At 43.5% G+C, this 12,438-nt stretch overlaps 1 protein-coding gene across 1 annotated transcript in view; it reads right to left on the bottom strand.

Moving 5' to 3' along the window:
* UGCG (UDP-glucose ceramide glucosyltransferase) overlaps positions 1-12,438 on the bottom strand; it is a 113,534-nt gene that overhangs the window by 37,254 nt on the left and 63,842 nt on the right. Inside the window, exons 3-6 of the mRNA XM_030193764.1 lie at positions 5,790-5,892; positions 5,419-5,520; positions 1,684-1,796; positions 1,068-1,246 (exon numbers count right to left, since the gene is read on the bottom strand). Coding sequence (XP_030049624.1) covers positions 1,068-1,246; positions 1,684-1,796; positions 5,419-5,520; positions 5,790-5,892 — 497 coding nt within the window. The remainder of the gene's footprint in view (positions 1-1,067; positions 1,247-1,683; positions 1,797-5,418; positions 5,521-5,789; positions 5,893-12,438) is intronic.

Genomic DNA, 12,438 nt, shown 5'->3' with positions numbered 1-12,438 from the left:
CTCCATCTTAGCTTTTAGTTGGGTGCTAAACCTCTGCATATCATATCCATCAACCTGATGCCTAAGCCAGGCCAAATGCACCAGCTGACAAGCTAAACTGCTGTTAGCTGCAGCATGTCATCTCCCTTTATTTCCAGACATACTGGAAGCAAGTGGAGGGAAAACGGATTGCACTCACCGAGCCGGTGCCTGCTTGGCTGCCTCCTTCCTGAACTACCATGACATTGCACCATAGCAGACCAGGAGGCAAGCAGAGAAGAGGCTCAATTAAAGGTTTTTTATTCTTTTCTTCCTCCAAACACTTTAATCACATGGCACTCAAGGAATGTACCTCTGGCCCTCCAGAGTAGGAGAAAATGACATCAGGCACTGCAGCAACCCCCCCCCCCCCCAAAAAAAAAAATTGAAGAACAGGGACAGTCGGGGGAAAGACCTGGCACCACCATGTTTAGAACCCTTGGGCTCTGTGGAGCAGCCTCCACCAATCCTAGCCCTTTAGTCTGTTCCAAATGGGGGAGAAGGAGGGAGAAAATCAGCCCCAGAGGGCTGTTGTCCGCAGCATCCCCTAGTCTATGCACTACTGGGAATCTGGTCCTATAGCCTTCCCAGGAGCAGCCTACTCATAGTTGGTGCATCGGGTCACATGTCTGTACAATCTGCTGGAGCCACAGAAATATTGAAGAACTGAAAACTGTACCAGCTCCCTAAAGTGAAGGCAGCTCTGAGCTGTTTTTTCACTGGTTCAACTTCTAGCAGAGTGACATGACTCATTTGTCTACACTGGGTCATATAATGTATGATAAAGGAAGCAATGTTTGTTGAAGTATCTCTGTCTGAAAACTTCAGAGAATATTAAACAGAACTGTTTTTCTCCAGAGCTCTCATGAAGATTGCCTTACCATAGGAAATGCATACAAGTGATCAGTATATAAGCAAACAGATGAATTTTCAGGTATAATTAAAGACTAAGTTTATTGCTTAATATAGTAAACTCTGATTAAATACACTGATACATTAAACTCTGAGGCGTATAAAATCTTTTCATATTGTCATTTTAACTCTCTTACCTGTCTGCTATTGCTTTGGCCATAAAATAATCCTCAGCAATATACTGTGCAAAAGCTATAAGCCCTCCAGCTTGGTCCAGCACATCCTTTCTCATCAAGCAAGACATTCCTGTTACACACTTGAAACCAGTCACATTTGCAGAGATATATGTCCTTGGATGTGATGTGCCAAAATACACCTAAAAAAGATTTGCATTAGAGTATTTTTAAGCTTTAGAGCAAAAGCCATGCAAACTAGAAAGTCTTGACTTTTCCTTATAATTCACTTATTTCTCTGTTTTCATCTTTTACTTGTTCATCTGCAACAATCCATGTCTGTATAAAGGCATGAAGCATACCAAATGCAAATGCATTAAGAAATCATGTCTGTGTAAAGGCATGAAGCATAACAAATGCTTCATGCCTTTATACAGCATGATGCTACATTAAGAAATTTTAATGGATACTGTTTGAAGTTTTACTAAATTTAAAGTAAACCATTTCTCATAAATACAACGTGGTGCACTTACTACAATGTTTTTTTTTCAGCGACACTGAACATTCTGCAATGAATTACATTTATTTAAATTTATTGTTGTCTATTTCATCTGTGATCATAAAGTATGAGCATGCTTACCTGTTCTAAAGTGGCAGCAAAGCCTTGTCTATCTGCCACATAAGGTAGGCCATGGACCAAACCTACTTTTTCTGTCATCTGGTTAGCCATACCAGTCAATGTGTCTGGTTTCACTGCAAAATAAAAACTTGTTTAATATTATTCACAAATACGAAACAATTTTAAAACATCTAAAAAAGACATGTGGATTCTAATTGTGCAAAAATGAAAGGTAGTCTGAAATATTTGCCCACATGCAGAACTGTATAACTGAGCAATTTTCAGACCAGTTCAAAGCCCAGTGATCATGATCTTTATTGCTTCACATGCCAAGCCTCCAAAAAAGGAAAAAAAAAAAAAAAGAGTTTTGTGGTCCTCTCAAGGGCTGAAAAACAGGCCCTTCCAGACACATCAAGCTTATCAGATCTCTAAACAGCAAAACTCAGGGTTTCAAGCCATACAAATGACTTTTCCCAAAAATCTGAGATTTTTGCTAGCATGATACATCCAAGGTGCAAGCATACCCAGCAGAATGACTTCTTGAAATTCTTAAAAGGTGCCATTAAAGAAAAAAAATATCAAGCAAATATTTTAATTACCTATTGATAATAGGATGGGCCCTAAACACTCTTCTAAACCCGGATATGATTTTTTTTTTGTTTTTTTTACTAAATAAAGTTCTTGTATACTCCATTTAAGTGCACGTCGGATAAGCGCATGCTCTGTTTAACTGCATGCCATCAATTTTTATGGGGACAAACCAGTTTAGCGCACCACTGATAAGTGCAAGATTCGCTTATATGCATGGTTTAAGACCGCTCCTCTGCAGGAAAGACTCCGCATAAGCGCACGCACGGAATATGGAAGCCGATTGGCACGTGACAAAGGGGCGATAAATTTGAAATCTCATTGGTTAACTGCCACAGGCAGAAAAAGCGAAAGAAAGTTGTTAGAGTGTACACTGAAGTCGTCGTCATCATCGCACAACTGCAAGACTTTAACACTGGCTGAACGAATAGAAGTTCTTAAAAAATTAGAAAACAAAATGTCAAGAATCTATTGCTTAAGAATATGGTGTCAATCACAGTCAAATTTCACGTGTCTTGAAGCACAAAGATCAGCTTCTGGAAGACTGGCAAAACAATACAAATCCACACAGGAAACGTAAACGGGCGGGAAAAGCTGAGGAGGTAGAAGATGCTCTTCTTCAGTGGTTTTCTCGAATCAGGAGCAGACAGTTTCCTGTCAGTGGTCCATTGCTTATGGAGAAAGCTAACCAGCTAGCTGAAAGTCTTGGACTAACTGAATTCAAAGCCACTATTGGATGGTTTGAAAGATGGAAGGAGAGGAACAACATAAAATTCATGAAACAGCATGGTGAGAAACAAGACGCTGATGACTTTGGTGCTGAAAATTGAGTTGTTTCAGTTCTTCCTACCATCTTGAACGAGTTTGCACCTCGTGATAATTTCAATGCTGACGAAAACGGTCTCTGAATGCAAGTGTTCCATCAGGAATCACTCGCCAGTAAACATGCCGAAACTACTGGAGGTAAAACGTTGAAGGACCGACTGACGATCCTCCTTTGCTGTAATATGGATGGGAGTGAGAAGTTGGAACCCCTCGTCATTGGAAAGAGCAAACAGCCCCATTGCTCCAAGAAAGTTAAGCGACTTCCTGTGTTTTACGAGGCTAACACAAATTCATGGATGACTGGGGAAATTTGGAAGCAGTGGCTAAAGAAGTTAGAATGCGGGCACAAAAGAGTCAGATTTTGTTGCTTTGTGATAATTGTGCTGCACACAGGGATGATGTCAGGCTGTCTAACGTCAAGGTGGTCTTCCTGCCACCAAACACTACCTCTCTGATTCAACCTATGGATCAGGGCATAATAGCCAATTTCAAAAAACATTATCGGGCTCTTGTGCTACGTCGTCTGATGAGCATTACGGATGACCAGACTGACAAGGATAAACGTGCTGTTGAACTGGCTCGTAATCTATCACTGTTGGATTCCCAACAAATGCAGAAAGAAGCCTGGAATCATGTTATACAGGCAACCATTGTGAACTGCTACAAGCGGGCAAGCTTTGTTGAGAATGTGGAGAGGGACGAAACAGATGCAGCTTTTGCAAACACGTCAGATGAACAGGCTATTGACATCCCAGGCTGTGTTACTGAAGAGGAGTTTCATCACTACGTAGCTGTTGATTACGATCTACAAACAGCTGACGACAGCACTGATGTTGAGATATGCACCTACATGCAGGCAACGGCTGATGATGAAACAGATGATGAAATGAGCAGTGAGGCACATGCTGACGAAATTCAACAACCTCCTGTCACATTTGCAAGAGCGCTGGAGAGTCTCAACACCGTGCTGGCCTATCTGGAGGCCACTGGATGTCAGTGCTATGACAGTTTTTACCGTCTGGCAGATGTAGTCTATGGAACTCACAGACAATAGTGTACAGAGGACTATGACTGATTACTTCAAGTTGCAGGAAGCTTTTCAGTATGACTGTCGCTAGCAAGCTGCAGGGGCGTACAAGGGGGAGAGACAGAGAGAATGAATGAAAATGGACCTGGGGTGAGGTTGCTGAAGCCCTGCCAGCTGAATAAATACACTGCCTGAGTCACTCCCTTCCTCCTCATACTGCCTCAGGAACGAGGAAGTCAATGGCATGTGTCCAGCCACCGACACCTGCACCCCCCAAGTTCGTGCATGAACTGAGCATGATAGGGGAGTGGTGGCTAGATGCACCCCACTGACTTCCTTGCTCCCGAGGCATGGGGCCGGTTTGGGAGTGGATTTCTTCAACTGGTTGGGCTCTGGCATCCTCACCAGCAAAGGTATGATACCTAATGGAGGGGCCCCCCTTCACTCCTGTGTCCTCACCCAATGGACTGCTGGCTATGCCCTGCCTTTGTGTGATTAAAAGTTTTAAATCTAACTGCAGCCCTAAAATTTAGGTCTAAAGAATGAAAATAAATTAGTGTAAGATTTAATTTAGATATACTTAAGTTTCAAAAAGTTATTTCACAAACCTGTGTTTACAAATGTGTGTTATTTTTAACTCTTGTTCTGTTTTCCATTTTACCTCATAACACCTAAAGTTATTTAATATTTTAGACTGGCCATACATACAAACCATAGTCATCTTTTCATACCTCACATAATCCTTGGAAGAAGGGCAAAACCAGAAAACTGAACAGATGAATCAACCAAGACAGTCTGTGCTCAACTTTATAAACCAAGGCAGCAGCAAAGTAAACCTTCATTCGTTAATTATAGATTATCTGCAGGAACCAGTCTTGCAGTATTCCTCTACATTTTTCCTAGGACTTTTAGGGGTCTGTTACTAAAGATTAGCTCATGTTATCTGGCCCATAGGAATAAAATACACTAATCTGTAGTAACAAACCCCATTAAGGTGCTTGAACACACACACATTTTTAGCAGCCAAAAATACAAAGTTTCAGGCAGTAGATTATATTGGCACTTTTTGACTTGCTCCAGCTGCTTGACAGACACCAGAGACAGATGCTACCACACAGATAATTCTGCTATCAGAATTTTACAATGTTTGACATCTTCAACATCCAGTTACTAAGACACTGCAACCCAATCCAATTCAACATGAATGGAAAGTCTGAAATTGCTGCTGTTTGTCAGAACTCTGGCAATAACATTTGAAGCCAATTCTTCAGCAGTACTAGGTGACTATTACTTACATAATCATCATAAAAACTTACCCCTGATCCCACTATCACAGATCCAGATAAGATCATATTTGGCTACTTCATATCCTGGCATTAAATTGTTAATTTTTGGATTTATTCCAACCTTTTTGCCACCTATGGATTTAATATATATATATATGTATATTAGACCACCATATAAAAATGAAAATCTGTGCACATATTACAGTTTTTGAGTAATCACAAAAATAGATCAGACCCCTGCAAAAGTGATCTTTGAATTAAATATATTTTCAGAAGCACAGATTGTAAACTGCTTAAAAATAATGACTTTCTAAAATATGAAGAAAACAAATTTCATATTGAACAGCTCAAAGGCAAAATCCTTCTGTAATTCAGGCAAATTACAGCCTGCCTGCACTTACCTATAAATAGTCTGGCATCCACATTTGGATATTTGCCAAGCAGCTTTTTGCACACATCAATGGCAGGATCATCATGATCTTGTACACAAAGGAGAACTTCAAACTAGCAAGAACAAAAAAAAAATAATAATAATAAATTCAAAGTTACTATATAATACATAAGTTTACCTTACTAATACCTGTCTAACAAAAATCATGAATGGGAGAAGATATGTCCCCAATTTATCTGAAAGGTAAAATTAGTTCTTACCTGATAATTTTCATTCCATTAGTCCCAACAGATTAATCCAGAGACGAGTGGGTTATGTCCCTCTACCAGCAGGTGGAGATAGTGAGAACCTCAAAAATTTACTATATGTGGACGTGTGCATCCATCTTAACCTCAGTATTAACAATAACAAAGCAAAGGAAGAATACAAGTAAATCCAACCTAGAAATCCATTCCTGCCTCTATAAAGCCCACGCAGGCTCTTCCTCCACTGCTCCTGTGGGAGAGAGACAACTGAAGAGGAAACTGCCGTCTGATAGTTGCCATTCTTTTTCAAGAAACCTACAAAATTGAAATTCAACAAAGGGTGGGCCTCTGGATTGATCTGTTGGGACTAATGGAAAGAAAATTATCAGGTAAGAACTAGTTTTACCTTCCATTGCGTCCCACAGATCAATCCAGAGACAAGTGGGATGTACCAAAACAGTCCCCAAATAGGGTGGGATCTCAAAGGCAAATCTAGCCACAATGAATAACACTGGAGCTAGACTTCCGACATGGAGGCATAAGAAAGAAGGAACCTCCTTCCAGGACTGAAGAGAATCGGGACCAACTAGAGACATGAAAAAGGAGACCGAGCAATCGCAAGAGGAGGAGGTGGCTGCAAAATGGAATAAAACCTGGTATTCGGTGGCAGACAGCCCACAAGGAGGAACTTTTGCCAACCAGCGACAAAGCGAATTCCAGCAAGACCCGAAAGGCAGTGGCAGAGCCAGACTCCATAGACAGTTAAGATAAAAACTGTGTAACTCCGTCCCTCAAAACCAACCAGTCAGAACTGGTAGAAAATTCCACACCCGGAAGTGAGCCCGGCTCGCGTGCCAGCAACAAAACCAGTCACGACAACTAGCCCTTCTAAAACGAGAGGCCAACCACAGCCTGCTCTTCCAAGACAGGAGGAATCAGGGCCATAAGCTACAGGAAAAGCCTAGGCCCACAAGAAGCCCCTAGAGGTGGGAAACGGGGGAGGGACTTGGCACCACCAGATGTACCCCAACTGACTGGCAACGCCATGCCGAGCCGGCAGCTCGACTAATCCTGAGGGAACAGAGTTGTACAGGAGATGTCCATCCACCTGCTGAGATAGAATACTCAGCAGGTGGATGCTCAATCTCCTTTTTCATGTCTCTAGTTGGTTCCGATTCTCTTCAGTCCTGGAAGGAGGTTCCTTCTTTCTTATGCCTCCATGTCGGGAATACTGAGGTTAAGATGGATGCACAGGTCCACATATAGTAAACCTCTGAGGTTCTCTATCTCCACCTGCTGGTTGAGGGACATAAACCCACTTGTGTCTGGACTGATCTGTGGGACACAAGGGAAAGAAACTTTAAAAATTTTAGTGTGCCTAATCTAGTTATGTCTGAATAGCATTAGCAAAATGTAAGTTGAAATCTGCAATGTACAATTTATGCATTATATTGGGGATATTATAGTTTCCTGGAGCAGACAATTTGCCAGCAGAAACACTGAAGAGTTTGGGAGCAATCTGTTCTCATCACATATAAAGTATCACATCTGCAGACTCAAATTTGGTCAATATGAGTGAGGAAGCAAACCATTTTTTTTTTCCTCTGGTTAGGTAATCCAGCTTAATTTCTTCATACAACATTTTCAAGACTTGCAGAAAGATATTCTACCCGTTCACCCATTTTCTCTTTTTATTAGGGTTGCATTTCAATTAAAATTTTAATCACAATGGGGGGGGGGGGGGGTCCCCCTACTAAAGTTCCTTGTGACTCTGGGCAAGTCTCTTAACCCTCCATTGCCCAGAGTCACAAGGAGCTGAAGTGTGAAAAAGAATTACCTTTAATCACGCAATTAATCATGATTACAAATCTTAATCAAAATTGCAGCTCTAAATAAATTAAAGAATAAAAAGTAATGAAAAGATAAGAAATACAAAATTCAAACTGACAAATTACAAATTCAAGAATCTAAAACAGAATGCAGAACAGCTACAAACAGCCTTATAGTTTTCACAGCTTACTTCAGAAATGCAGCCCTACTTTTTATATATCCCCTTCAGAGAGCATCTCTAGATAATACAGAATTCTTGCTGAGTTTGAGGGACTGAGTACTCCTCAGCAAAGCTCTTGGGCTTCACCGCATTACCACTGTAATTCCCATAACATGAACATATCCCCTCTGTGGCACACCCAAATACCACCAGCCCCAGAGGGCTCAAATGAATTTTCTACACCACAGTGCACTGCAGTGCAACTGAGTTCCACTATTAAAAAAAAAAAAAAAAACGAAGTTACTCACCTGTAGCAGATGTTCTCCAAGGACAGCAGCACAAGTAATCTCACATTTAAGTGATGTCCCCGATGGAGCCCCAGAACTCAAAATCTTCTAGAAGCCTTTGGCAGACCTGCACTGCACATGTGAGTGTGCCTTCCCACCTATCCAATTCATGCAGGACCTGCCGTTAGATAGAAAAAAAATAAAAACAAAACACATAAAAACACTAGGGGAGGTGAGAGGGTATGAGAGAATACTTGTCCTTCTGCCCTTGGAGAACATCTGCTACAGGTGAGTAACTTCCCTTTCTCCGAGGATAAGCAGGAAATAGGATTCTCACATGTGAGAATCCCTAGCTACCAGGTTGATAGAAAAAAACAACAGTTAATAGGGACTTGCAATGGCAAGGCCCACCAGAACCAAAACAGTCCTGTCGTGAAGGTGCAAACTGGAACAGAAAATAATGGGTCTAGGATGGTGGAGTTGGATTCTAGACTCCAAAAAAATTCTGCAGAACTATCTGATCATACCATCTGTTGAGTTGGGTATTCTGCTCAAAGCAGTAATGAGATGTGAATGTATGGACTGAAGACCACATTGCAGCTTTGCAAACCTCTTCAACGGAGGATGGCCCTAAGTAGGCTAATGGCGTAACCATGGTTATGACACCGTGAGCCAAGACATGATCCTCCAGAGTCAGCCCAGCCTGGGCACACGTGAAAGAGATACAGTATGCTAGCCAACTGAATAAAGTGCATGTACCAATGGCAGTCCCCTATCCTGTTTGGGTCAAAAGAAACAAAAAGCTGGGTGGACTGTCTATGGGTTTTAGTCTGCCCCAGATAGAAGGCTAAGGCAGTCCAAGGTGTGCAGTGTGCTTTCACCAGGATGTGCATGAGGCTTTGGGAAAAATGTTGGCAGGACGATTGACTGATTAAGATGGAACTTTTGACACCACCTCAGGAAGGAACTTAGGATGCATGTGGAGAACTAGTCTCTTATGGTGAAACTTTGTGTACACTTATCAGCTACCAGGGCGTGCAGCTCACTGACTCTGTGAGCTGAACTGTCACCAAAAACAAGACCTTCCAGGTCAGGTACTTCAGATGACTGGAATCAACTGGTGCAAAAGGAGCTTTCATCAGCTGGTTGAGAACGATGTTAAGGTCCTATGCCAGTCACAGGTTTGATAGGGGGCTTCGTCAACAGCAAACTTGTCATGAAGCAAAGAGAGTCTGTACGGAGATGGACTTACCTCTATGGTGATGGTAAGCACAAATTTCACCAAGGTGAACTCTTACAGAGTTGGGTTTCACACCAGACTCAAAGATATAGAGAGGATATATGGCCTTGCCCTCGCACCAGACAGCAAACCTCTTCCACTTAAAAAGTGAAGATACTTACCTGTAGCAGGTGTTCTCTGAGGACAGCAGGCTTCATATTCTCACAAATGGGTAGATGCCAATTCGAGTCACCTGGTGTGGCACTTATACCATAGAAAAAAAAAACAAGAGCTTTGAGGAGCGCGGACACCGTGACCCACTTCGCACGCGTGACTGCCTTCCTGCCCGCTGCGCGAACGCGACTCCCTCAGTTTAATATTAAAGTAAGAAACCAAATAAGAAATGAAAGGAGACAACTCCAAGGGGAGATGGGCGGGATTGTGAGAATATGAAGCCTGCTGTCCTCAGAAAATACCTGCTATAGGTAAGTATCTTCGCGTTCTCCAAGGACAAGCAGGCTGCAATATTCTCACAATTGGAGTATCCCTAGCATCCAGGCTCACTCAAAACAACAAACACTGGTCAACACAAACTAGATGACAGTGCAGCCTGGAACAGAATAAAACGGGCCTAGGAGAATGGAGTTGGATTCTAGACTCCAAACAGATTCTGCAACACTGACTACCCAAGCCGACTGTCGTGTCGGGTATCCTGCTCAAGGCAGTAATGTGATGTGAATGTGTGGACTGAAGACCACGTCACAGCCTTGCAAATCTCTTCAATATAGGCTGACTTCAAGTGGGCTACCGACGCAGCAATGGTTCTAACATCATGAGCCGTGACATGACCCTCCAAAGTCAGACCAGCCTGGGCATAAGCGAAGGAAATGCAATCTGCTAGCCAACTGGATATGGTGCATTTCCCGATGGTGACCCCCATCCTGTTGGGATAAAATGAAACAAAAAGCTGGGCGGATTGTTTGAAGGGCTTCATCCGCTCCATGTAAAAGGCCAATGCTCTCTTGCAGTCCAGGGTGTGCAAGCTGCTTTCGCCAGGATGGGAATGAGGTCGGGAAAAGAATGTAGGTAAGACAATCGACTGGTTCAGATGGAACTCCGAAACCACCTTCGGTAAGAACTTGGGGTGTGTGCAGAGGACTACTCTGTTGTGATGAAACTTAGTATAAGGTGCATCCACTACCAAGGCTTGAAGATCACTGACCCTACGAGCTGAAGTAACAGCCACCAATAAAACTAACTTCCAGGTAAAGTACTTCAGATGGCAGGAATTCAGTGGCTCAAAAGAAACTTTCATCAGCTGGGTGAGAACGACATTGAGATCCCATGACACTGGTGGAGGTTTGACAGGGGCTTTGACAAAAGCAAACCTCTCACGAAGCAAACTAAAGACTGTCCAGAGATAGGCTTACCTTCTATACGCTGATGATAAAGCATTAATTGCACTAAGATGAACCCTTACGGAGTTGGTCTTAAGACCAGACTCTGATAAGTGTAGATGCTATTCAAGCAGAGTCAGTGTAGGACAAGAAAGGGGATCTTTGGCCTTGCTGTCAGTGAGCTTCTTAATTTGGTCAGCGATGTCCTCAACCTTCTCTCCAAAAAGATTATCCCCCAGCCATGAGAGTCTGCACATTGCTATACTTTGTGCAGAGATCCTGGATACCACATCAAAAGTGTTGTTAAGTGCCCCTGCCAAGAACTTGCGAAACACCTTCTGCTGCTTGACCAACTGGCGAAACAGCTCGGCCTGCTCTGGAGGGAGTGCATCGACCAAGTCTGACAGCTGCTGCACCGAGTTTCACAAGAACACTCTCGTGAACAGTTGGTATGACTGGATACTGGCGATGAGCATAGAGGACTGATACATCTTTCTCCCAAGAGTCCAGGGTCCTAGCTTCTCTACCTGGGGAAGCCAAGGCATAGTCCCTAGTACTCCTGGCTCTCTTGAGAGTGGATTCCACCACCATGGAGTCGTGGGGTAACTGAGACCTCACCATTCCAGGTTCCCCATGGATCCGATACTGGGTGTCAATTTTCTTGGGGACCACAGGGACAGACAGAGGGGATGCCCAGTTCTATACAAGGAGTGCCTTGAGTACTTCGTGGAGAGAAGCCGTCACTGCCTCTTTAGAAGGGGAGGTGTAGTCCAGGACCTCAAGCATCTAGGCCCTGGGCTCATCTTCCACTTCTACAGGAAGTGGAATGGCATCGGTCATTTCCTGTACAAAAGAGGTGAAAAAGAGACTCTCAGATGGAGACAGTCTCCTCTCAGGTAGAGAAAAGGACTCAGAAGAAATCCCATAGGACTCGTCGGAGGAAAGTACCGGGGATCCTCTTCTGATTCCCATGTGCGCTCCTCCTCGATGTCGGATAGCACCTCCCTCAGGGATGTCCGAGACAGCCCACCTCGATGCCAAGGAACCATGTCCTCAACAGCGGCATCAAGAAACTGGCTCATGTCTCAACTCTGATGAAGATTCCTCCACCAATGTCGAGGGGGTGCCGGCCTAGGCTGCAGTTCATCCTCAACCTCCAACTTAAAATGTGACAACATCTGCCTATCTCCCTGACAAAACTGTCAAAAAGAGTTCCTCAGGAGGAGACTTCCTCATTTCATGTGGTGGTGAAGAGTCTGATGGAAGTTACAGGGATCCCCCCTCCGAAAGATCTCCTGGCTCCTCAAATGCTCAGGAGTCTTGACTTAAGGTAGTAGTCTTCTGTCAAAGTCCTCACTGGCCTTGAACTACTGGTCTGATGGGCAGGCTCAGGGAGAGAGCACTGAGGCAGAGCGTGGGGCTTGGACCTCGAGGAAGGTTCCTCCCCCCCAAGGGGCTGACACCATCTCAGCCAGCACCAGCCCAAACCCCCTTTCAGGAATCGGTGTCGCTGCACAGCTA

The sequence above is a fragment of the Microcaecilia unicolor genome, chromosome 2 (genome assembly GCF_901765095.1).
Source record: "Microcaecilia unicolor chromosome 2, aMicUni1.1, whole genome shotgun sequence".
Classification (NCBI taxonomy): Eukaryota; Metazoa; Chordata; class Amphibia; order Gymnophiona; family Siphonopidae; genus Microcaecilia; species Microcaecilia unicolor.
The sequence above is the reverse complement of the archived record's forward strand: the minus strand, read 5'-3'. Positions and strand labels throughout refer to the sequence as shown.